Source organism: Larus michahellis, chromosome 5 (assembly GCF_964199755.1).
Source record: "Larus michahellis chromosome 5, bLarMic1.1, whole genome shotgun sequence".
NCBI lineage: Eukaryota > Metazoa > Chordata > Aves > Charadriiformes > Laridae > Larus > Larus michahellis.
The window spans coordinates 24,407,179-24,434,559 of record NC_133900.1 but is presented as its reverse complement, the minus strand read 5'-3'; the positions used below and the strand labels follow the sequence as shown (position 1 = coordinate 24,434,559).

Genomic DNA, 27,381 nt, shown 5'->3' with positions numbered 1-27,381 from the left:
AGGCAATGTGCCGATCTTATGGGAAATCATTTGCAGCCAGGCTGGAATAAAAGTCTCAGACCCATAACATCAGCTCCGCATTGGATCCAGATCAGATACAAAAAAGTTCAGTCCTGTCTCTGCTCAAGCTGTCAGCAGATATGGGTCACTGAAATGCCTTATGGCTGTAAACGGGATTAGGTAGATTGCAGGGAGAAAGGGATGGAGTGCAATTTCAGACTTGGATCCATGAAGTGAGACTTTCCGAGTTCACTCAGCCAAAGGGATTTCAGCCTGCCAGTTTGCTCTGCAGGATGCACTGGCTATTGGACTAAACTGCCAATCTATTAGTGCAGGGCACTGTAAACATGTACAACACTTGCAAAACTCAGGCCACATGCTCACCTATGAACTGAATTGCCCAACACCAAAACATGGAAACGTTAGCTAGTGCCCAGATCCACAACAGTGTGAACTTTAATCAGAGAATGCTTAGGCGGAGTGTGCTTTCCTCCGCTATTTCCATCTTTGCACAGCCAGGGAGGTATGCAAGCAGTAATACCCAAAGGAAGGAAGGGCTTGGGTTACTTTTAGGAATGGCAACAGCACCCACAATCACCAACCACATCAGCTGTGTTCCCAGCAGAAGTGCAGCAGCCATCACGGTGCTGAATATACTGCAGGACACAATAAGCCCGGGCTAATGACAACTATGTATATCTGTATCTTGTTAGACAAAAGCCCTATGCTGAAATCATTGCTCTTTCTCTCAGCTGACAACATCTGAGAGAAAGCACTGAGGCTGCCCATGCTACTGAGGAAACTCCAGGAACAACTGCAAAAAGCAGCAAAAGACTCCAGCTCAAAAGCCTGCATGTCCGATTGCAGCCTTGCAAAGATGCTTTCTGTCTGCAAGAGCCCACAAGGGACAAGCGAAGAACAAAAGCCACGGAAAATCTCAGCTTCATTGCACTCCGTTGTGCTCAGCCCTGTACTGTTGTCACACGGTGGCCGTGGCCGCAGTGACGCTGGGAGTGGGCTGGGGCTGAGGGGAACATTTTTCTGCAGCCCTGACTCATCTAAGCCATTGAGAGGAGGCTGTAAAGACCAGCCCCTTACCAGCGCTCCAGTATGTCGCACCTTAACTATCCCATTGCACAAGTGAACAACGTAAACTGAGTGAAGCAAAGGAAGTCACCAAACTCCTCAGTGAGAACAAAGGGAGATCTTTACCTTGCTGCCATCTTATTTTTTTCCTGCAGAGAAATCAAAGGGAATGAAAGCCTCTACACTGCTTCAAGTGGCTTCAGCAGGAATATCCAGAAGACTGGAAAATGCCAAGATTAAGTCATTCAAAAATAAAACAGGGTTATGCAAGAAGCACACCTAGGAAAGGTCCTCTTTCTTAACCAGAAATCATTTTTAAAGTGAGACTATTGATCAGTTTGTCACAAGAGCACTTGATAAAATTATCTGTGGGACAGCAGATAACCAGGTCAAAGCAATGATACTGTGAGAAATTAATTTTTTTTTTTTTAGTACCCTAGGCCAGAGAAATAGAGGGCAGAGGCCAGAACTGTCATCAATAAATACACCAAGAACCGGAGCATAGCACATGTAAATATGCTCCAAGTGTATCAATAGCAACCATTTTTTCAGGAAGACATCACTCTTGATCAAGTTTCAGGTAAACACAGGAGTGAAATCCCTTCCAAAGCAGAGAGCAAGAGCATCATGCTGTGACAGTGATGCAGACATCCATTAGCAGGTCCCTTAGTAAACCTGCAGACCGAAACGTGACAACAGACTGGGCTATGTAACAACCTCAGTGTGCTGACATGAATTTCCATACAGCCACTGTTGCTGTGTGCAAATGCTCACAGCACAACCTCAGCTGACCAACACAGCTTGTTGCACGGAGCTGGACAGGAGCAACAGTACGACGCAGTTAGCGGAGGAGACGCCAGCAGGTCTCAACCGAGATGCTGAAACCTAAACACTAGGAGACCAAGTAGACATAAGCCAGGTATTACCTACTTCTGAAAGACATGTGACATATTTCTGAAACAGACATGTGACAGCAAGAAGTACAGTCTTCCAAAATTGTGAGCACTTCACTCTGGATGGAGAGAAAAAAACATGGCTTAGCACGCTCCAATCACAAAAAATGCACTAGGCAACAGGGCAAAAATGGCTGCATTTGATGGTATTTCAGCATTTCGCAGCCCGTTCAGCATCAAGTTAAAACTCTTCAGCAGAGTTTCCCCTGCCCTTCAAGAAGTTTGAATATTTCCTCAATATTCAGCATTCAGAGATGCTGTTAGGTATCTCCAATCATACCTCTTCCTCCCAAAGCCAACATGAGGGAGACAGACATGAAAACCCATTCACTGTCTGCTTGTGGTGTTGAAAACTGCCTGTAGCAGGCAATGGATGTCACGGTAATTAGAAGCAGGCTTCAGACTAGTTAAAACTTAGAATGGGTGATTTAGCCTTTCATTTTCTTTCTGACATGAAGGGCGCAAAGGTGTCTTGAAGATACTTTGAATTACTTCCCTTCCTCAGAATCACACCATGTCCTCAGCCAAAAGCAGTGATGAGGCCAACGCAGCTGAGAGCAAAATCCATAGCAACAGGGGAGGAGAACGCAATGAAAGCCCAACATGCAGGCTCACTGCAACCAGCTCGACACATTCATTTAAATTACTTATGAAAGATAAGATTAGCTGTAAAACAGGAGAACAGTACCAGGGGCTTCTCAAAACTCAAACCAGTTTTAACATGCTGAGCAAAGGGCTTGCAAAGCTCTGCAAGAAACCAAGCAGCACAAAGCAGCTGGAATATGGCTCAGAATAAGGGAAGGTTATAGCCAAAATGGACACATTCCCATATTCAGGCAAAAGCATTATGCTCTTTGTAACGTCTAGAGGGATTAACAAGGTTGATTCTTTCCACCTTAAAAAAAAAAAAAAAAAAAAAAGATAAATCAAAGCTGATAAGTGAACAGCACAGAAATGGATAAAGGGACTCTCTTCATCCTCTGTCAAGGTACTTGAACAAGAAGTTAACCAAACAGACTGAAGGGAAAAAAGCTGAAAACTCAAGGCACAACACACATGTGGTACTTGGTGCCACAAGGGGTTACAGCAGCCGGGCTCAATCCCTGTCCCAGCCAGTGCTAGGGATACCATTACTGGCCTGTTCTCCAAGAAACAGTCTCAGATACTAGAACAGACAAAATCAAAATGTATTGGACGTGGCTAAATCTCTAAATCCCTTTATATCAGTGCTGTGTGCACTAGTGCCTTCCACAGGGTAAAGGGAATACTGCTATTCTCTTCAAGAAGGGGAATACAACCAGTCTTTGCTTCTTGAACGGCAAAAGAGCCAAGCAGAAGGTGGAAAAGCCTAGATAGCACAAGTCTGGTATTTGCCAATGGGCATTTTCAGTACGGGTACTAGTCCTTTGTTTAACTGGTAAAAAATGCCGCATAAAATTAAGATCCTGAAAGGATGCCTGCTTTCCTTTCTGTGCACGTCAAAACCTCCAACTGCCTGGAAAGACGAAGAGATTTGATTACACAGACATACTTGCATCAAGTTGGCCCTTACAAAGGTTTCCATGTTGTCCTGTGAAGTGCGGGGCCTGAGCTGTATCACAGACAGGCTGCTGGGGTGCTGAGCCCCTGATCTGGGCACTTTCAAATTGGTCCTTAAGCAATTATTACTCCTGGACTGCCTAACGTATACTGTTCTGTGGGTGGTGAGAGGGGCTCTGCATCGCCTGAGCCAGAAGAGAGTGTGATCAGCAAATGTCTTTCTGCCAATATTTTTTTTTCTTTTTTTCTTTTGCCGTCTCTAAGCTGAGGGGATCCCTGCACAGGAGAGAAAGCTGCCTGGAGGCCAAGAATCTGGATGAGCAATCACAACCCCACCTGGAAAGCCATGGAGTTCGCTGCAGCCAGAAAGATCCGCAAAGGCAGCTTGGCTTTGTAGGAACGGTGGCTCCACAGGCGATGTGCACCAGCTGTCACACCCAGGGCTGTCATCAGGAAACAGAAGTATGCTGAAAGACACAAAAACAAAAACACAGGATGTTCCAGAGGCCAATTGTGATTATTTTTGCTTTCCTTGATGTAAAGGTGATCCTTGCCCCTGCCTGCCGACCGCTGCAGGGTCACTCAGAAGATGAGGCCGGGCAGACAGAAGGTGAGGTTCTCAGCCCATCTCTGCCCCGTGGCCCCAGGGATATGTCATTCCACTTCCTAGCCCTCCCCATTTAGAGGGTGTGTTGTTCAGGAGAGTTCGGCAGCACTGAAGCACCATGCTGTGAGATGTTTAGACAGTGTGCCTTCGCCAAGTACAGCGGAGTGAAAATTCATCACTCATGTCAGAAGAGTAGCAGCAACTCTTCTAAAAGGACACTGCCAGCCTCCTCCAGACAGGTCTTTGCTCGAGTCTGATCTGCCAGCTAGTTTAAGAGCATCACGTCCCACCCCCTGAGCTGTGTCAGAGTTTCCACAATAAAAACTTCTTTCATCATCGGGAACTCATGACTCGCTAACAAAAATGCACCAGGAAGGGGAGCATTCACCATCTCCTCCAGTTTCAGGAAGTGCTTTTCCTTCCCTTAATTAAAAAATTGTCCAAGTAAACTTGTTCTGAGCATTTTTTCAGATGGCCAACCCAGCACGGGAGCAGGTCTGTTCCTTACCACATTAGCTCCAGGCTACACAAATAGCCCAAGCGCACGCGTCCTGCAGTGTAGCCCCACCCGCCCCCCCCCCGGCTTGAAATAACTCCCACACCAACCACCATTGCAGTATTGGTACGTCCCTGGTTCTCCGTTCAGTGGGGACCATGCTCACACATGCTCCAGGTGGTTAACCTCACACTTCCAGGGGCAGGGGCCGCAGAATGAGACAGTGGACCCGGGCCTGTCTGCTCAAGCTGTGCATCTGTGCAATGATCGCATCTCCTTTGAGGTGCTCACTGTTTTTGTCTCTAGTGTCTTTGAATTTCTGTGTGATGGATGATCCATAGCCTGAGTTGTTTTGACTTGCAACAAAAGAGGAGACTATGGGAAAGGGTTGGAAGAACACCCCTGCTCCTCCTTTTGGAGAGAGATGGAAGGAAAAATGTGAACAGCTAGGATGAAAGTATTATATAAGTCCCAAATAAACTGGACCACTTAAAACTAGTCACATTCAAGCTGCCATGATACATAGACTTTTGTCTCCCTCCCATACGTGTTGATTTCTGATACCATGGCTAAAGAGTACAGGCTCATTTTACAAGTGTAAAATTAAAACAAGACTGGATTCAAACAGTAAGAGTATTACAGGACAACCTCAAATGAGTTTGCACCGTCTGAAGTGATGTGCTGTTTAGCCAGGGCTCCCTACCACCTTACACACACAGGCATGTTTTGGTTAAAACAGCCTATTCCAAATACCTAAACAGAATTACTGGAATAAAAAGGGAAAACCCTATCCCCAAAAGGGGGCTTTCTACTTTTGTCTGTGTCTGCACAACAGTCTGTCCAGCAGAGAACCCTGTTAGACGTGCAGTGACTAGAAAGGAATTCACAATCAGCTTTTGCCAGCATGTAATGTAAAGCATCTATCTTTGCAAAAAGAAAAAAAAATATGTATATGTAGGTGGGTGTCTACTGTGTCTCTCTATCAACTCACAGTGCTTGAAATTACAGCATCTAAGAGAAAACATAATATAAAGATATTCGGTAAAATAAAAGCAACCATATTTCATGTTGTTACCCCTACGGACTGAAGGAGTAAACGGACCTTATCCACTCCACTGACAGATTCATCAAAAACAGATTTACCCAAACTGTTTCACATAATGTACGTGGCCCAAATTCCTGTCATCTCCTGCACAGCAAACCAAAGCCTTTCTCACAAAACGCAACAAACAAGTGGAGCCAGGATGGCCCTAGTGAAGACGACACATCTCCGAAACCTTTTTTGGACACCATCACTGAAGAGACAATGCTCTTTTTCAGCAGGCTGCAGTGTTCAAGTTACTCCCAGAAAAGGCTCATTTGTGCAGTTAAGTCCAGTGCACTGAAGTCTATTGCCAAATTCAGACTCCTGCCTGCTTCCTGAAGGAACGTACAGAAATGAACTGAAAATCATACATTCTGCTCGCACATTATTTACAGGTTTTGTTGAACTTACAGATCACTCTCAGATCAATAAAAATGCCGACACCACAACAACTCACACTCCAGTCTCCGCTGCAGTCTTCCATCCCTTGTCAGTGTATGGACTTGGACTTCTATGAAATTAGGGAAAACCTATCCTGTCTTTTTCTGTACGTGATGTTGAGCTGCGCAGAAACATCACTAAATAAGGCCTTCCAAATTGCTCAAGTGACTGTAATTGTGGGAACAGATCTGTGACACACAGAATACTGACATTATCCAGCTAACATAAAATTATTAAGGTTATAGTCCTGAATCATTACGAGAACATATTGTCTGTGGGATTTACGACGGGTTAACCTCATGCTAGTCACAGGGGCTGAAACCTCCCGCCTTCAGCAGTCTCTTTGCTTCCTTAAAGCACAAAGAGGAGCTTTTCTCCCACTTCAACGCAACAGATCATTTAGTTGGCCAAGTGCTTCTCAAGGAATCCATCCATCTTAATCACGGTTGATTGCTTAAAACCGGAATTAAAACAAAAGACATATGCAACATTAAGGTTGATTTCACTTTCCTTCTCTGTCCAGTGCAAGAAGGAGGCTGAGTGGTAGGTAACATACAGACCGCATGAAATAGCTGCACCGAATACAAGGGATTTGTGCCGCTTGATGATTCAGCTCTTACAGAGCTCAGCTTAACAGAGCTGAGCCCACTCCACTCATTCAGCCCACTCCACACCACCAGCATTGCAGCAGAATGGACCAGTGTCTCGGGAGTCCAAGGGCTGCCCTAGGTTTATGTGCCAGCCTGTGTCCATACCTTTGAAGAGCACCTCCCAGCCCAGGCCCCATTCCCAGCATCATTCCCAATTCACACTTCCCAGGAAGCCCTGGGCTACCAATGGGAGGAGGATTTATCTGCAACATTTCTGCAGGAGCCCTGTTGCTGCACAGGCGGCCTCGCAGCCAGCATGTCTCCAGCCATCAGCCACCAGCAGGCAAGCACAGCTGTACTTCAGGATCGGGCCTGATGGGTGTCGTGCCCCAGCAAAAGGAGGGGGACACCTGTTTCACAGGGGGCGGCTGGCACACTGGGCTCTCCCAACAGCCACGGGAACAAGCGGGCTCTCGCCCGCGTGCCTTGCCAAGCAGAGAGGCAGAAAGGCCAACAAGAACGAGCGCCAGATTGAGGAAATACCCTCAGAGCCTCCCAGTAACACACTGCCCTGATCAGATGGGTTCTTTCCCAGGGCTTTCCTGAGCCGCGACCACAAGGTCCGTCCTCTTGCCCTCTCCAGACCTCCAGGGCCTTGCCAGCCCCCACCACTACTACAGCGATCAAACTAAAACGGCTGGGGCTTACACCCACGCATCGTGCCTATTTTTTAGCTTTGCGGAGGAGGAATCATAACAGCAGGAATTTTCCTAATATAAATCCCGAGGGCTGAAACATCCCCAGACACAGACAAAACTACTCAGGAATTTGGTGACCAGAGCAGAAGCAAATCCTGTCAGCCAAATGCACTGTACAGTGATACCAGATTTCTGTGGTTCTTACAGGAATTAGGGTGCCTGAAAATATTACTCAGCCACTAATTCCCAATGTATAAATAGCCAAGATGACAAATACCTGCTATGTAAAGACAGGTCTCAAGCTTTCCTGTGCAGAATAAATTATAAACTTAAACCAAAAATCAGACTACAACCCATTTGATTTTACATTAATTATGCACAGCTACAGTAACTACTGTAGCCACTACTTGAGAGAGAGTCACTACTTACCTACCTGGCTCATTTTTGGGGGGGGTGGGGAGTGAACATCTCCATGAAACACAAAAGGATTACACCGTGGAGCAAAGCAGCTCGGTTAATAGCAATTTCCCTTCATACTGAAAACTTTCTCTTCGACCGTAACTAAACAGGTCTCCTAAGTAATAAGGAGTGAAAAACACAGATTGCAGAAAAAGGGGAAAAAAAAAAAAAAAGAAAAACACAAGAGAAGTCTCAATAAACAACCTGGAATCCAAACAGTTAATGATACAGTTCTTTTTAATTTAATGAGGTACTTAATGTACAAAGAGGAAGCTGCTAGAATAGCCTGATTAGTTTTCTGCATGTTTTAGCGAGCTAACTCTGCAACTGGGTTGACTTACCAAAGCAAAATCACACTCGCAAGGAAACCACATTTCAAACTTAACCTACAGACTGAAGACTGAGCTGTGCTATCGGTATATCTTGGCTTCACACGCGATCACAGGCCACCACAAGTATCAGAGACTCTGGATTCAGAGCAGAAGTGACCATCTTGCTGAGGAGGAATAATATACTGCTTTTCCTCCCCTCAACCAGTGCTGCAGGGCTGGCAGGAGCGCAGCTTGGGAGAGGGCTGTGTTGAAGCGTGGCGGAGGAGGTTGTCAGCTGCCATTGATGATGGATGTGAAGGAGGAACAGCAAGCTGGCAGCATCCCCACCTCCCCAAGACGCCTAGCTTTGAGGTCAAGAGGCATTTCCACAGGGCTGTCCTCACCAGGAGGCCAAGCTGGCCCCAGCACTGACTGCACAGAGAGAGCTGCTTGTGAAACAAAAACGTCTTGAGAGATAAGGAAGATGGAGCTAGAAAAGGGCTGGGTGAGGACTCGCTAGCCACAAGCCTGGGGATGGAGCACACAGAGCTGCCAAGCAGGCAGGGCCAGCGTCTAAGAGAGCCAGGGCAAGAGAGTTCCACCAACAGTACTGCAGCCTCAGCAGGAGCTCTGAAGCCACCTGACAAAAGGTTGTATCACGCTAATACCAAATTAAAAGAAAGCGAGAAAACAGAAAAAAAGAAAATAGCGGAATGAGGACTTCAAGAGAAAAGAAATGAGAGAACAGAAGCTAACACAGCAGAAAAAACTGTCTGGAGAGACCTGGGATGAGAGGAAACAGAGCAGCCAATGAACTGATCTGTGAAAGAGAGCGGGTTTAAGCCTGGTTATTTCTGGTGTTGTGAAAAGCAAGCCAGAGCTGTGCAGCTCACAGTTTCATACTAAGCCCAGAGGGAGAGCAAGAAGATCCTTCAAGCCACTTTCTGATCATTTATTCAGTTTTGCTTCACTGATGGACTGAAGGCAGCACAGAACGCCGGTTTCACTGAGCCGCTGGCAGGGAGCCATCTGCCTGGCATGAAGCTGAAGTGTGCCACTGGGCTAGGAACACATCCCAGCGCTGACTCCACAGCCCTGCGCTCTGCCTTACGCCTGCAGTAGGGTTCTCCTGCCACACGTGAACCCTACAGCAGCTCCTTCTCAGCATCAGCTCCCAATTACCATGTTCAGTGTGAGAGTTCAGATCTACTCTGTTAATGCAGATACCCATGTTATTAGGCACGGGTCATCCTCACTTACCTCTGCGCCTCCTAGATACTGTGGCACTGCGTGGCAAGGGGCTCCACAGGTCTGCAGGGCCCTCTTGGGCCTTTACTCTTGCTTCTGCTACTGTAAAAATGTTTCTTCAGAGAATTTACTCAGAACAAGAGCTGAATTATCTTTCCTAACCCTTAGGATGGTGTGGGAATGCTGCGTGCCATGCCTGCTGCTCCCCCGAGCAATAACTAGCTTGGCCTGGACAGGTGGTAGAGCCCCTAGTTTACACAATTTTAGAGGATTTCAGCTGTCTGTGGTTTGCTTTGAATCACTGTCTGCTCAAAGCAATGATTACAGGAGCTTTAGCTGTGGTCAAGCCCACTTTTCTCCCATTTATCTGAACACGCTGGCTTCAGGACAATTCCCTAGAAATGTAGCCTCTGGATCTCCTTTTACAGTAATGGTCACGGACATGCCCACAGCCATCCTCAGCTCTGCCCATTGCAGCTGGAAGGGTGCCCACAGCTGTGCAGAAAGGCCCAGGAGGTAGTTCTGATCTCATTGCCCCAACAGCTGGGCCCTTGAGCACAGACAGCCGGGCTGCAGCACCGGCCAGAGGCCTCTGCCACGGCCAGAGCTCTACCCCCAACACATACAAATGTCCCCAGCCAACAGCTCTAACTGCCATCCCAATTACGACCCAAAACTCAGCTGCGAGATTTAGGGATTGCTGCAGGTCCGTGAGAAGTCCAAGACCTGGATGCAAGTACTTGAAACAGCAGAACCTGTGCCAAGAGCTCTGGGCTCCACAAAACTCAAACGCAAAGCCCAGAGCTGCCTCTGACTGGACAGTAAATCAGAATCTCGTTCAAAGAAGGATGATTTAATCCAGCAGAGTAAAGGTTTGAAGTGGGTTCCTCCTTGTTTCTCCTGACTCTTTCTGAAGACCTCGAGGGAGAATTACTCTCAAACAAAGGAATTTTACTTCCTTCTTCCATTGTCTCCGGCAAGCTCTGCAATACACAAACCATGGAGTAAATGGTGTGAAATGCCTCCATGGCGAGCGGAGCCCCAACACATCCCTCCCCGGACAGGTATTGCTCTCCCCCCGGGAGCCCTGCAGAAGCACAAGGTCTGACAGAAGCATTTCCAGCTGCGAGCTTACTTGGGAGAGCACAGCATAAGCAAAATGCTTCTGAACCGGAGCAGCGGAAGAAGCATTTAAGAGGGGGAACAAAGAGGAAAAGGGGGAAGAGAAAACAACAAGTAAGCCTGTGCAAAGGGACAAAAGAGAAAACCAGTGCATGGGGACAGGGAAAGGATGCAAGAGAGACGAGATAGACGAGGTTAAACTACCATGCAAACAGGGAGCTAGCGGGTTGCTAGGCTTCCAAGTATCCTGTGCCTGTGCACAGATGCTATTTATGGGAACATGCCAGAATCAATAGGCAGAAGATTTTTATTCAACATCCTTATTAATGACCTGAAACAAAGGCAAACAGCATATAAATTACAACTGCAGATGATGCTAAATTTGGAGCGCAGTGAGAGCGCTAACAAACACGAAGGATCCATGCAGAAACGGGGAAAGTAAGGCAGAAAATAAAGATCTGTCTGGATAGAAAAAGCAAAGTAATGTAGTTCAGGGGACGATAACTGCAGACACGGATCTGCATCGAGGGTGAGATGCTTGGGGAAGCAGGAGCCTGCAAGGAGGATCACCAACAGCTCATAAAATATTCTCAGCAGCAATACGATAAGGCAGCAAGACATCAGTGTGATTTTGAACAGCAGGCACAGAGATATCATCTCACTGTCGGAGAGAAGCAATGAAAACTATACTAGGCAAATCGTTTAAAAATGGATGGGATGGGAGATCAACAGCATAAAACATTTGAGCCGTCTTTTACAGAACGGCTCATTATCCCCATGGCTGGATTTCCAGAAAACCTTTACTAGTCCCAGTGCCAAACTCCTCTGAAAACCTGCGTGTCCAGGGGACTGACTTCTTATGAAGATATAGGGAGATTACTGCCAGAGTCTGAAACTACTTCACAGGCATCAGGAAATCATCCTCTGCTCTAAGTGGTTGCTTAAATCGGAGCAGATCTCTCCCCCCCCGCCCCTCCCCAATTTCAACTCTGTCTGCTGAATATAAAAATTAGAACGTCTTCTGATTCGGAAACCTGGGACTACATTAGAAACATGATATATATTTACTGTTTGTAAATCCAGCAGATTCCAGATTGCTTTTGAATTTTATATGGTTTAAAAAAAACAACAACAAATCAACCAAAACAAGAAGCTCAACAAGCACTAGGTTCGCTCTGCACATCTGAACAGACAATGCTGGCTCCTGAAAGAGATGAGATGACTGGACATTCTTCTTAGGCACAGATTACAAGGAGACACTGTGTCAGATAGCAACTATCTACACATTACCAATGTCAGACATAACCTAGTTACATGGAGGAAATCGCAATTATCTCTGACATAAAAATAGTAGTGGTAAAACAAAATCCACCGCACGTTCACAATGGTGCTACTGTCAATATATAAAACATCTTTAAAATACAGAATAATGTCACACGACTATTCCTGTGGGGCGGTGACACGCAGAGCCTGGCACTGACTCACACCCAGAGCCTGCAATCCCTGCCAGCACAAGGGTGGCGAGGAAGGCAGGGATAGCAGGGCCGGGAGCAGGGAAGGGAATCAGCCCTTGCCAGTCCCACTGCTGGCATCTTTCTCAGAAGTGGCTAAAAACCCCATGCTCCCTTGCAGAAGTAAGGGATTTGGACACTACATTCAACCATAGCAAAGTGACTACTTTGAACCTCACAAGAGCCTGGAGAGCCATCATCCTTGGTCTAGGTGAGTTGTACCAAACACAGACCCCACCACAGCCCCATTTTCGAAACAGACTTTGAGACTTGGCAAGTTCTGTGAACATTTGGGCTTTTTTGCATGTTACAAATGGTCCTGATGTAGCAAATCAGGTGCTTAAGCCAAGTGATTACAAATCTTAGGTCAGCCAGCATGGGGATGTACTGCAGCACGTGCCACGAAGCAGGGCAGGGACTCCCAGACCACCTGTGTCTCGCCAGTACCAACGATGGGGAAAAACACATTGGGGAAAGTGCTGGCAACGCCAAACAAAACAGATGACATACTTTACAAGATCAGAACAGTGGCTCACCTAGCTGAATACTTTTTCCCAACAGGGGTAAAAGGACTCGCTATTCAGAGGAGACACACACACACACACAAAATTTAAAAAGGGAAAAAAGACAACACAGCCCACTTGCACTAGCAGCGCCTGCACACTGGTGGACTTCAAGATGTGGCATTTTGCATAGAGTATGTGGAAATATTTACCAGGGCTGGAGGCTGTCCCAGAAATGTTATCACACTTGCTCTTACCAGGAGGGTAACAGATCTTGGATCAAGACAGCCACCAGGGGTCAAGGCCTTAGTTTCGTGTCTCGTTCTGAGGACGTCAGCCCCATTTACTCCTGGGCTGGTGCAAAGCTGAGTGCAGAGAGCTCAGAACAAGCTGCATAAGCATCACTCTCTCCTAGGACTGGCCACTATCACAGACAGCTATAGCCCTAACACAGATTTTGGCAGCTGCTATTCCCATGACAGATAGGGGGCCCCCAGCTGGGGCTGCCAGATCCCTCTTCAATGGCATCCCACTCAGCGGGGAGTCTGGCAGACAGAAAGATCACAGCCAGCAAAGAAAGCCAGGAGCACCACCAACAAAACAAGGACCAGAAAAACATCCAATGCGCTCACTGTAGTGAGAAACAGGGTAGAAGTCTGCATACTCCAGCCACAAAACCACACCCTGTTTGAACCTCTTGTGGGAGTCCATCTAATTTCTGGTTGCCTTTCTCACAAGCCGTGTGCCTCTGCCCACAGCCGCTTCCTGCCAGCCCCCTGATGCAAAGCCCCGCTCGCAACCGACCTGCAGCATTATTTTATATTTGCTCAGGGAGCTGTTCCTTGAGTGATGTCTTCGACTTTCAGTTGCTATCGTGGAAAAATCTTAACTCTCCTACTGCAATCATTTTGAGGACGGCTTCAGAAGCGTACAGCACCCTGGTTCTGCTGGAAGTCTCACTGCTGGGCAATGACACTCACAACATTGTTTAGCCTACAAGATCTGACACATCCCCACGTGGGAGTGCTTGAAGTTACATTCAGCAAAGGCTTACGCATTTTTGCACACACACTGTGTCTCTAGCAGGTCAAGGACCAGAAGGCAAGATCCCATGGATATAGGAGGGAGTAATTTCTTAAGAAGTTGTGAATGCTAGTAACACTAATGGCTGAGAAAGTTCATCTTTTGCTTGGGGAAGAAAAACTAACACGCACAAGGGCTGTGCTTCACCCGTAGACATCCATTACCTCTTCAACAATAGGGCAACTGAAAACAACTAACCTTAAAAATCCTCTTGCGTGGTGAAAACATCTTATGACATGACACCGTTTGGTGGAAATACTCTCTCCACAGCTGGAGTAGCCAGCAAAGTCTAAGGCAAACCTCTGCATGAAAGCCTGTCAAGAAATTTTCATCTCAGTGTATGCCATTTTTTTTCCATCTCTATATATAAAGGGATACAACAACTTGATTTATTTGTATAAATAACTATTTGAGAACTAAAAATAACAGGGATGGACATGCAACATTTGTTTGTTTCCACACCAGCATTTTACCTCTGCTTATTCAGCCAGATCAAAATTGCTTGCTAGAGAATTTTAATAACCAAATGCATAAAACCCAAGGTCTGCCATCAGGCTACAAGAACTGCATGAAATATACAAACAGCAAGATGCTCAAGCACGAAGTGAGCAGCGTAAACCTGGCTGCCGTAAATATGTAACACTTCTGTATCTTACAGTTGGGATTTTTTCCTTTCTAAAAATTAAGTTACATCTGCATATCCTGCATCTGCCTTCTCTTCCTCACTTGTGGGTTTTTGCTGCTATTCAGTGGCAGATTTAGGACTAATGAAGCACATTATGACCAAACCAGGGAGAGTATTTCCAGTGCTGTTGAATGGTGCCTAACTCCATTCCCACTGAAATTCAGGGCAGCACTGCCATCCATTTCAGTAGCTGCCACCATGCTTGGCCTCTTCCGAACACCTCAGAGATCCTCCACTACACACACAGACAGCGGCAGAAGATTCTCTCCCGATTCAACATCAGGGCTCAGACCAGAAATGCACCCAATAATTCCATGGTGCCTGGTACCACAACACTTTTTTGTGCTATCATTAGGTAACACCAAGTTTTGGGATGTATTTCCTTAAAATGTGGTGTCTGTCCTCAGAAAGGAAAGTTTTCCTATGCCAAATTAGACCAACACTTAGTCTATCCAGACATCTAATTTGTTCTAAAACACTGGTTGATGTCATACACTGCATTAGTGGGAGGGCGAGGGTCAACCTGCGGCATTATTAGATCTAGATTGGATATTAAGTCTCCAGTACACATCTCTACTTCTGTCACCCTTCTGTCACCCCAAGGCAACCTCGGAGATCTCTTCCTCCACAGCAGAGAGACACGAGGAGCAGTAACACAGCACTTAATTCACATCATCCTAACAAAAAAGCCTCGTTTCCTCACCTAGAACTACATTTACCGTGGAGGGAGAAATTTTCCACCTTAGTCCCTGAATTGCTGCCAAGAAGAAACGTTGAATTAGTGCTCTGGCCCTGGGGTCTCTGCGAAGGAAACACTTCTCTGCTGGCAGACAGAGTCAATTGGCCAAGCCGCTGTTCGCTGAGCCCTGCTAGCTATCAAAGGCTGGCATCAAGAGCACCTTGGGCTGTATTCAAACTAGCAACTGAGAACTAAAAAGCAGTGAGCAGCAGCACCAATTCCCTGAGCCGCCCACCACACAGTGCATGCCATCTCTCACGGAAAACCGTGCATTCCTGGGAAGACCAAACATGTGAAATCTCAGGCCAGAAGCGGGTTCATCTAAAATTAGATCTACACATTCTCTGAGATACTCTAAATTGAACCAAGAAAGAGATAAGAGGAAGCACATCAAAGGCAAAGGGGAAGCAGAGTTTGAGAGCTGCAGAGAAGACGAGTTCAAATGAGGCCCTTTTCCCGCCCCTTTGTACCACGGTGGAGGAGCCCCAGAAGAAGCCATCTGTCGCATCCTCTTGGCCCTGCCATCACCAGCTCATGAAATCCAGGCTGTCTCAGCCTGGATGCACATGCCTGCATATGCATTTTCAGGAACGTTCCCCAGAGCCAGCCCTTTTGGCTGAATATACAAAAGACTTTATTCCAGTTGGAATAACAGAAACGTTCACATTGACAACTGCTGCCAGTGTGACATAAATAAAGCCAACAGAGCAATGGAAATTGCGGCTGACAGCAAGTATTCCAGCGAATGCTAAAATTCCCCTAGGAAGCAAATACAGATTCCCTGAACTCACCAGCAACTGAAGATTGCCTTAAGATGCCAAACAGTTTATATATATTTTTGGATCAAAAGGGAAGGCTGGAAGAAGCTCTGATTTCTCTGAAATTTTTGATGGTTATGTGTAGTCTCTCTCAGCTCAGCTAAATCCTGCGTCATCACAAAAGCACGGGCAGATTTCACTTCTCTCCCAGTGACCTCACTGCTGTCCTCAATCCGCACACTGGCGAGGGCTCTGGTGGTTTTTAAGTGCTCTATAAATGCCAGTAAAGAATTAATGCCAATTTTGTCTCTTTTTTTCAAGGACAGAGCACAGAAAAAGTGCGGTTAAGCACGGCACTCAGAGCCCTGCATCAGCAGGCAGCTCTGCCTTAAGGAAGAAGGATTAGTTACTTAGCATCCTCGCCCACCACTGGCCAAAGCTTGCCCTGTATGCAGCTGGGTACCTGGCAGGAGAATGGCTTCATCCAGCCACTCATGCTGTGCATGCTGACAAGACCACCCAAAGCACAGAGCCAGGAAGAGCAGCTTCTCAGCTATTAGAAACAAAGACATAGCGTGCTACATACTTGTGATTTGGGCAAACTGAAAGCTTCTACCTTTTATGATTTCTAGGGATGTGGCACAGGAAAGGAGCAGGGCTCAGCAGGGAACAATCCCCTTCTGAACTGCTGGGCGTCCAAACACGATTCCCTAGGGAGGCAGCAGCACCTTTGTCCCAGTTCCGCACTGAACAGGATCCATTGCACAGGACAGACCCTGCTCTGACCTGGTGGCCTCCCGGGCCAGCCAGCAGCTGCCGAAGCAGAGCTCTAATGGTTTTGACTTCTCAGGAACTCAGATTCTGAATGATGTTGCCGTCCCTCTGGATTGTTGCATCTTGCCCAGATGCTTTGTGTCTGCTTCACTTGTATACTGTCAGCTCCTGCACCGTTTCCTCCCCTTTCCAAAATCAAACAGAGCGCAGAAAAAAAACTGTTGCAAAAAATGGCCTCTCCCAGTTTTCTCTGCTTCTGGCAGTTTGAGCCTCAGAGTTGGTCTGCAAGCACTACACCTCATGAAAATTAGAAGGCACAAGCCTCTTGCATCCAGCCAAACATGAGGCAGGCAGGTCAGTTACCCAGAGACGTCAGGTTAGAGAACAGTGCCAGAGGAGAGGAAGACACTTTTTAGTGATTGCTTTGTCAGTGTTAGGTTGATGGTTGGACTCAATGGACTGAAAGGTCCCTTCCCACCTAGACGATTCTATGACACCTTTGTCTCCAGCACAACAGGCAGTTGCTGTCCACTCCCCGTGGGCACTCACCTGATGATTGCTCACCACACTCCCTGACTGACTACTCACTGCACTTCTCCAGCCCAAACAGTCCTAGCCCAGTCCAGCCCTGCTCCTGCAGTGAGCTCAGCCACAAGGAGAAGGCCCACACACCAGGTCTCTGACTCCACCTACCCAGCAAGATGTTTTTCTTATTTTTTCCCCCCTCACTTTCCCACCACCACTTGCATATACACTGCATAAGGAGGCCAGCTTTCATCTGCCTGCTGAATAGTGGCCAGACAGTTTTCAGCCAACACAAGCACACAAGTCTATCCCTCTGCATCAAAGGTAGGAGCCAAAGCCAACGGAAAACAAGGAGAGCCTTGCTATGGAGGCCTCTTGCGAGGAGGTCTGGCCACACTTGAATACCTGCCTCACTGCAGCTGAGTCCAACTGACTGCAGCAGGAGGAAGGAGCAGCTCAGGATGAAAATGATTGTCTATGACCACCGTTACAACTAATTGTTTCAGTTGATTATAGAGGTCCTATTTTCCACACCTACAGCCAAATACACTCTGGAAAGAAGTTATAACCTTATGGTGCTGGCCAAAAAAATATAAAAGGCAGAACCCCTTTTTATACCCTCAATCCCCTATAAAATACAGAGTTTCTGACACTTTCATAAGACATGTTGCCATTTCCAACCTGTGCTGTTACCCAACACCCATCCTTCAGTGCCCTGGTAGGGGCCCTGCCTGAAGGATCACCCAAAGAGAGCAACAGGCACCAAGCAGGAGCCCAGAATTGCTCTCCCTCCACCCCACGTGCTGCCAAGGCGCAGAGAACCTACTTCCAGTCTTTCTCATCAGGACCCGCTTTTGCTGCTCTGCCCAAGCACTTCTCTACGTAAGCGGCAATCCTTCTGCATCCCACCTCCTCCCCCTCCATTTATGAAGAACACGAAATAAGCCTCACCATCACCTTGTCTCACCCTGGCCTCCAGCTTCTCTCCAAGCTTTTGGGTGGCCAGGAGGGCACAGCGAGCTCGTATGACCACCCCAGTGCCCTGGACAGCAGCAAGTGCTGGTTAGAGCAGTGCAAACCCCTTCCAGGTGTCGCCTTCTCAAATGCCACCTAAGGGCCTGGGCAGAAGTCCCTTCACAGATCCAGCTATGTGGCCATGATAGCAGACATCCTGTGAACTACTCCATATGCAGAGGGCAGGGTAGGAGCAGACAAACACTGCAACCCCTTCCAGTGACACAGTGGGATCCCACGGGCACAGACGGCATTACAGTGAGGCTGGGCTGGGGAGGATATGAAACGCTCGAAAATACAAAGTCAGCCAAAGAACAGAGCCAAACAGCCAGCCAAAGAAAGAGCCCAGTCAAAAAGAGCATCCCCCATTTGCCAATGCCAGGTTATTTTTTTTTCTGAGCCGCTCGGAACACCATCTGAAAAGCCAGTGGACAAAAATGGGTTGAGAAAGATCCTCATTTCAATCTCCCTTCATAAATCCCCATCCTCCTTGTACTGAGGTCCCTGCACAAGAGGGATGGCACACAGGATTCCCGATGCCAGCATCTGAGAAACAGCCCTCCCCTCCCTTTCATATCAGCTTTGCTTTACTTAGCACAATAATTGTTAATGTTTCAGCTCTCCAGTGGGGCAGCACATTTTATTGTTAGCCTACATGGTAAAAATAAAATCTGATTGCAAGAAATTGCTTGGCTTCAATTATAACATCGGTATTAATTACAAGTGCAACTGTAATTGCAGGGAGGGAAGGCAGAGTGGCAGTGATGAGGGTGCATACTAAGTTCTGGTGGGCGAGCCGACATTTTCCAGCCCAGCCCTCCCAGGGAAGAGGCTTTTGCCTCCTTGACAGCAGTGGCAGCAATCCCAGACCAGCAAGTCTGCAGGACTCACGCTGCTCAGCCTGGTGGCATCTCCCAGAGAAGAGGCATCTGATCTGCTCCCAGCCCCTGGAGACCTCCTGTCATGCTGGCACAACTCTGATTGATGCTTTCCCTCCACTTGGAGCATAGTCCCACCCGACTCATCCATGGAAACTCCTCAGAGCCTGTATACTGCCACCCCCAACTCCACATGTAACCAAAGACAAAAAGCTTGAGCCACAAATCTCTGTTGCCTCCCCAGAGCCTGCCTGCACCAGCGCAGGAGCTGGCAGGCCAGGGCTGGAGAAGGCATCTCACACTCCCATAGCCCTTGGCTGGGCTTCTGTGTGTTTGACACAGCCAGCTCTGGGGGTGCCAACAAACCTCCCCTGCTCTTTCCTTCATGGGATTGCTTGAGAGGGATTTTTCTCCCAATCCCCTGATGTCAGGGGGCAGCCTGGAAGCCAACAATCCCTGTCAAATTCAGTAGGAGCAGAGACAGGGATTTCCACCTTTGCTGGATTCAGCTCTCATCTCTGTCCTCATCACACAGGTCAAAGGGAAAAAGTATTTAAGGTTCTTCTGATTTGCCTGGAGCGTGGCTCAGAGCAGCCAAGGGGCCAGCAGCGCTTTGTGCTGGGTGAACACCCCAGTGTCTAAACAAGAACAGCTTCACTACTCATTCATCCTGCCCAACTGCAAGAACTCGTTGGGAATGCCTTACCACCTCCTGAGAACAACAGGACCAAAGGGCACCCAGAGCTCAGCATACATACACTCTGTGCCCACAGAGGCATTTTTTTTTTCCTCCATTCCTTTATCATGTTCACATGACATACAGCACACAAAACAGAGCACCATAATGCACTGGGGATGAAATCAAGATAGGGAACAAAAATATGTACTTACAGCTGAACATCGTGAAGTCCACAGACAAGACCTTAAAGAATCACCTCCAGTAGTAGTTAAGAGAGGAGTGAATGCTGGGGAAGGGAAAACATCTGAGAGGCAGGAGTGTCCTCTACAGTAGAACATCTCAGAGCAGGATCTGGAACAGGCCCAGGACCACTCATGGCTGTGCACTGCTAGGTGGAGGCCGTGTTTCCCAGCTCTACAGTGGGCATAGAGCTCAAACCATTCCCAGATGCAAAAGGCTAGGGAACAGCATGTTACAGCTACCCCCAGCTCCAGGGCACATCGTTTCTGATGAGAGAAGTACTGTTTGAGAAAAGACTCTGTTCCCATCAGAGATGACAGGTGTTCAGTTCTTGATACTAGGGAGGAAGGAACAAGCCAAGAACTTGACTATTAAGAGAGGCAGCTATAAAACAACACTTTCAAATGGGGCAGGAGAGGAAAAGACAGTCCAAACCTGATGTGGAGATAAGCAGCGCTATTCCCCGGTGCTGATGTGCACCTCAGACTTGCAATTTCAATTCTGAAGGTCCACCTCTTCTCTACTCATCTAGTGGAACAGCCACTGTCTTGAACAGCTGAAAGCACGGCAGAGCTAGGGGCTGAAGGACAAGGCTGGCCTCCTGTATGCCACATAAACCTCCCAGAGCTGCTCACAGCCAGGACTGTTCTGTGAGCTAGCAGATAGGAGATCTCTCCTGGGAGTAAGGCAAGGTAAGGTCCTTCTGTTCATTAAGCCGCTTCCACCAAGGTGGCTGCAGACACCTCTGCAGAGGTATCTAAGAGGAAAGCATTTGCTACCTGTTTCCTGAGCCAAAACCTTGCCTACAGAAATCATCTGAGCCTACCCACTTTGCAGGACTCGGAGGCTGCTCCTGCCAGAGTGGCAGCAGGAGTGACAGTAAGAGAAGTTGTTATGGTTTGAGAAAACCCATAACAATTTATTGTTGTTGAGACAATTATTCCATCACCCAATGGACCCCAACCCACCTGGGAAGGGGAATCGGGGAAAACAAGGAAACACAAGGGTTGAAATATAAATAGATTTAATAGGATAAGACTAAATAATTAACAATACTACTAAAGAACCAGTATTGTCCCCAATACTAATATAAAATATACGACTATACTCAGCCAATTCTATCAGTAGGAAGCTGTGTGCTCCCAGCAGCTGACAATGAATGTTGGACACTGCAGGCACAATGGCTTTGGGAGAAAGGGAAGGACACACACTCTGGCACTGGGACAAGGAGTTCTCTGGACCGCCACCATCAAGGGAGATAGAAACTACGCAGCAAACTTTCTACTTTATATTGAATGTAACATTCATGGTATGAAGTAATCCTCTTGGCCTGCCTGAGTCAAATATCCAGGCCTCACTCCTGATTCCTGCACCTGGCACGTCTCGAAAACACTGAAACCTTAAATCCCACATAGCCTATAACATAAATATTTTAATGAATTCAGACACTAGAATCTTCCAAAAGTGGAGTTTTCCCGGCATTAGGAATTAGTCCTGTGTTGCTCAACCGAGGACAGGAGTTTTTATCAAATGTCTTCATTTCATGTCTACGAAACAGAGACAGTATTTCCCCTGTCCTCCATTTGCAGAGGTTCAGAGTGGAACTTCCTTGGAGCTAGGATTTTTTATTTTCAGACATCTGTGCAGAGTTTCTAATATTGCATGTAGAAACGGTTAACGACTAAAACCAGTTAATAACCAAAAAGCCAGTAGATGGCACTCAAGAATATGCAAGACTTCTGAAATGTGCAAGACCAATAGAACTTGCATCTGCAGTGCAGGACAGCAACATAAGCCTGGTTACATAGACACACTACCAGAAAGGCGGAGAAAGAGGTGATGATCTCAGTAACCCAAAGTGCTAAGACCACAACTGCTTTAATCTCTCTTCTAGAAGGGATCCAGGCAGCAGGATTTGGATCCCGTGCCTGGGAACAGCTTGCATTTTGGCAGGGATGCAGCTGGGCAGCACCACCGCTCCATCTGCGCTCTCAGACAGCCAGCGCTCGAGCGCAGGGGAAAGCTGCGGGTAAGCATGGCAGGGAGCTCATCGCGGCTGAGCATGATCAATCTGGCATTCTCAAGAGCACTAAAACATCGCCTAAACACGGCTAAAACAACAGCAACAAGGCTCCCCTCCCACATGAGCACCATCAGAGCAAGGCCACCCTCCTCCCTGATCCCAGGCTCTGGCAGGGCATATCAGCGTGTGAACCGACATCCGCCCGGCTATCAGGCAGCTCGGCGAAACACATCCAGATGATTCAGGGCTTCTGGGTGGCAACGCCTGTGCTAGTTTTTAAAGTTGTTAGTACAACTTTACTCAGTAGCCTGAAAGAGAAGGTTTCAAAGCAGGTAAACAGTTTAATCTTTTGTGGGTTTTTCTATTTCCTATAATGCATTTGGCTACTTTAAGTGCTTCCTCACAAGCCCCCTGTGAAGGCTAAAAAGCACCTTTTTCCACACAAAATTTGAGACCCTTCCACATCACGTGATCCCCCAGAACGAAGTCTTTAAGAAAAAGAAGCTATCATGAGCCCATCAAAAAAACCTGTTAGTAGCAGAAACATGGGTCCCTGTAATGAAACATGCTGATAGTTTTCCCTGTACAGGGATTTCAGAGTTATTTTGCTTTGCTTTCCCAACCCAAAGAGATAACCTCGCTGGGACTGCAACAGGATGGAGCTGGCTGGAGCAAAGAGGTTCCAGGTTAAGAAGCATCATTTAATGGCACATTACAAACTTAGGGGATGAGCGGTGCAGAGTTTCCTACCAACTGGCCTGTGGAAGGAGGGGTAACATTTCCACCCCAAAAGCGGCTGTTGGCAAACCACAGCCACATCCATAGCCCCAGCTGGCCACAAGGATCCCTTTGCATGAGTTCATTCCTGGGGAACCTGCATGCCTGGTCTAGCCGGCAGATCCATCACACCATGGGGGGTTTCTGGCGCCACTGACAACAAGGTGCTCCCACCCTGCTTTGGGTGCCGATGCAAGTCTGCAGGGAATGGCGATCCCTCTCCTTCAGACCTCTCTATTGGGGGTGCTAAGCACCAGAAGCCCAAAGCCCTGCAAAAGCCAGTGGACAAAGAGACCTAAAGGGGAAGGTCCATGTGCCAGCTCCCTAGGGCCTGGGCTGCACCATGTTTTGAGCTTCACAGGATGGACAGTAAACCCTGGCAAACCTGCCGGCTGTGCCCAGTAAGCCTATTAGTGGGACTGGGGGCAGACAACACTCGAGGAATGTTTCCTCAACAGTTCCCACCCCTAATCCAAGGCTGGGCACCCAGAGTGCAGGGGTGCCCCAAAAGCAGCAGCTGTCAGCTATGAAACAGCACAGACACCGACAGCAAAGCACCAAAAAGGAGGAGGGAGCACGTATCGCAAGCTGCCCGTCTCCGGATCAGGAAGGAAAGGGGAAGGCAACAGGGTCTTCTCCACACACCCCTGCACCAAACCACATATCAAGCTGGAAAAGAGCAAGGTGAGAGGGCTCCCAGTGAGCGCAGTGGGGACGGCAGAGCCGGGGATATATCAAAGGCACAGTGCCGGCAGCATCTGCTGGGACAGCTAACATGACTGTTCCATGGGCACAGCCCAGGCCTGCTCGATGCCTCGCACAAATCATCTCCTGCCCCTCAGGTCAAGGCAGTTGCCAGCTCATGGAAAATTTTGAGAAGAGTAATTTTATTGGTTTTGTTTACTTTGGACTGAAACCAAATTCCATGGAGGCACCGGGATGGCCCCAAAAGCCTATGTTTTAACCAGTTTAGCTGTACGTCCCTTGAAAGATAACCCAATTCCCAGTACCCCCTGGTGAGGTGGCTGCAGCACCCAGAATGCTGTTTGGGATCCCTTGTGCAACTCCGGCTCCATGTGGGGTGCCGGAAGGTGTAACACTGGCCTCAAGTTGTTAGTTCGGGAGGTGATGAGAACAGGGAAGCACAGATAATCCTGAGTAAACAACCATCTGAGCCTTCACTTGGCAGCGTTTTTCCATTGTCTATTATGTACAGCTGGGTGAATGTCAATAAATTACCAATGGAAATGAGCCCTGCTGAGCAGGCAGTTTGGCTTGAACAGCTGTTTTCTAGGTGGCACAGTGGCATTTCAGCTCCGCTTAGCAAGCAGTGGTGAATCCGGGATTACCAACTGCCTTCGGGGATGGGAAGGAGGAAAGCAAACCCGGCACAGACGAAGGAAAGCACCCAGGCTGAGAGCCCACTGAGAGGTGGATGTCTCAGGGGAGGAGAAAGCAAAAAGCCAAGCAGGCAGCGGTGAGTCATGGGAAGCTGCCCGCTTCCTGCCAGGCACCACGGAGGTCACAGCCAGCACTGGCGAGCCACTCTGCGCACACTTGCTCCTGCAGCTTACCCACGGGAGAGCAGCGGTGGGGAGCACAGGACAGAGCAATGCAAGAGCTTGCATAAGATCACTGGGAAGCTTCCCAAGTCTCAGGCAAGCTTGGGAAGGAAAAGAAAACCGTGGATGGATGCAACGAGGGCTGCAGCTCCTCCATCCGCACCCTTCAGTGTACACACATCTCTCCATTACCCGACACTACAACCTTACCCGCCACCCAACTTCTGTACCGTGCCAGCCCTGCTCCAAAGGCTGGCTGGCAGCCACCACCTACAAAAAGGCAGTCTCGCAGCTGGTCTGCACATGGAAGGAGATGTGGAGAACTGTGGAGGCCAAGTGACACTTCCGATCAACACTTTTTCCTTTTGGCACAACTGTACCGGGTTGGCTCCTTCCAGAGTGAAGCAAGCTGGGCTTGTTAACTTAAGCAACAGCAACCATGCTTTTGTCTACCCTGAGACAGTCTCTCAGAGGGACCTTGGACACATGTCTCCAGCATGACAGCAAGCTACTTTTGTCTGACATATTCTGCAGGAGAAGGCAGGCCCTGCAGCCAGCTGCGAGAGCGGCACGCAGTGTCCAGCTGGCCAGGACAGCTGGAGCCAAGGCACTCACTCCCTGCTGCAGAGCCCCTGTAAAAGACACCCAGCAAACTCCCGTAAAAACTTTGTGGTCTGCTTTAGGGCGGCTGTTAAAAATAACGATGTCAAGAAACCGGAGGCTCTCGCTTTCAGAAAGAAAGGCATTACATTGCAAAGTCGTTGAGACTTGCTTATTATTTAGCATCTGTTTAATTTCAACTAGGAAAAAGTACCTTGGAGGATGGAGGGCTGAAATTGGTAATTCAATCCTTCAGCTCCACCCTTAGGGAGTTTTGTAATTAAGACACAGTGAAATCAGAGATGATTTCAAGTTGTCTCCTTGGAAAGGCAAAACAGACAAAAAGAAAGCCCACCTATCCACACACTACAGGACCTAAAAGGGTTGAAAGCAGACCACAGGCTACATGTTCTGGCCACGCAGCTCCCGCGGGGTCTCCTGGTCTCCCTGACCACCAAGCTATGGCCAAGGTAAACTATTAAATCAGCCTGAACACGACCAGGAACAGGGAGGGGAGAGGAGCAGCGCTCAGAGAAGGAAACTAAGCAAAACACAACCACCCCCTAAACCTTTTCTGGTCATGAGTGAGCCAGGTAATGGTTTGTGCAAGACAGGCAGCCAGTCAAATGCCAGGTCCCCACTGGGGACCCAGAAACAGTTTCCCAATTAAGAACTTGTCAGAGGATGGTAACTGACTGAAGGGTTCATTTCCCAACTGCCAACAGGAATGACGGCTATTTCTAGGGGTTCAAGACAGACTGAATATCAAAAGCTGAAGAACAGATTTAGGAATTCCTCGAGGAGAAGAAATAAACCTGATTTCTAAAGCATTTGGCTGGGTCTTTTTGAGAGTCACCTCAACACTACTGATAGCAGCCTAAGAACCCAAACCCCCTGTCTGTGAGTTCCTTGCAGCAGAGACCCTTCTTTCTTCTATTTATATAAAAGAGTCTGAGGCCATTACATTCTCCGTTCACTCAAAAGCTCCCCAAAGCAGGTCTTTTACCCAGGAAATTGCATCAGCTGTAAGCAGCATTCAAGTTTTTATCCTCTTGGCCACCCACATTTACATGACTCGATGCACAATTCTGCTCGGTGAAGGATGATGCTGACATCCACCATCTATTAGTCTCACAAACCCTGAGAAGCCTTGCACGATACTGCAGTGCTTCTATGTAGCTCTTCTCCCAGCATCATTCTTTTGTGGAGAAAAGAGGATCTCACTGCAGGATGGAAGTAAAAATGCTGTATTTCATATTTTCTTTCCCAAACTGAATCCTCAGCTTTTCACGGCCAGCAAGAAGACAGACGCAGCAAGCCACCTCACCTCGGAAAGCACAGCTGGGCTTATTTTCTCGCTGCCAGTGTCTTACAGCTCTTCCTTGACTTTTAAATCTTCCCTAAAGAGAAGGTGCATCACCTTCCCCAAGAGACAAAGGACAGGGTGATTTTCTACTGCCAACCGGAGCAGGAAGATGTGGGTGTTCACAAAGTAACAAGAGGAAGCAGCAAAGGGAAGACAAACGCATTCCCTATCAGACTTTCAAACCGATCTATCAGCTGCTTGACTCTTTTTTTCTTTTCAACTGAAAAAAACCCGATAAATGTAACCGGAGGGAGAGTGCCTCCTGTTTCTACAGCAACCGAGGGCCCGGCGCGGCGCCGGCAATGGCATCCCGGCAGCGGCCGGGGGGGCGGGGGGGCAGGGGAACAAAAGCGGCGGCGGCTGCGGGGCAGCGCGGGGTGTCCGCCCCCCGGCGCTCCGCGGGGCGCCCGGCCCACGCGCGACTCGCCACGCCAAACGCAACGACGCGGCTGCACGAATAAATAAACACGCAGAAAACAAGACGCCGCTTTTGCCTCCCACCCACCCACCTCCCCACCGCCGGGGAAACCCTCCGCCCCTCTGCGGGCGGGGGCCGCGCCGGGGCCCGGTCCGCCGGGAAGCCCTCCCCTAGTCCCCCGCCCCACCTGTGGCGTGGCGCGGCTCGGCGCAGCCCCGCACCGGCCCCGCACTCACCCCAGAGGAGAGTGAGGAGCTGCGCCCGCGGCACCAGGCTGAGCGCGTAGACGGCGCCCAGGTGCAGCAGCCCCATCAGCACCACGTTGCGCCAGACGATGGCCTGCCCGCCGCCCGCCGCGGCCGCCTCGCCGCTCGCCGCCCGCCGGGACCCGGCCATCTCGCCGGCGGGGCGCTAGGGGCGGCGGCGGCCCCCGTGCAGCGCGGCCGGGCAGCGGTTAGGGGCGGCCGGGCCGCGCCGCCGCATCTGTTGCTGCCGCCGCCTCCATGGAGCTCCCGCGCCGCCGGCTGCGCCCCGCACCGCGGCGGGGGACGAGCCGAGAAGGGGGGGCGGGGGGCGGCCGCCGGCCCTGCATAGCGACAGCCAATGGCGGCC

The 27,381-nt window shown here is 48.7% G+C and overlaps 1 protein-coding gene across 1 annotated transcript in view; it reads right to left on the bottom strand.

Moving 5' to 3' along the window:
- The window catches only part of SCD5 (stearoyl-CoA desaturase 5), a 35,264-nt gene extending 7,938 nt beyond the window's left edge, over positions 1 to 27,326 (bottom strand). The window contains exons 1-2 of the mRNA XM_074589198.1: positions 27,006 to 27,326; positions 3,915 to 4,045 (exon numbers count right to left, since the gene is read on the bottom strand). Coding sequence (XP_074445299.1) covers positions 3,915 to 4,045; positions 27,006 to 27,165 — 291 coding nt within the window. The 5' untranslated portion in view covers positions 27,166 to 27,326. The remainder of the gene's footprint in view (positions 1 to 3,914; positions 4,046 to 27,005) is intronic.
- Positions 27,327 to 27,381: the final 55 nt, after the last annotated feature.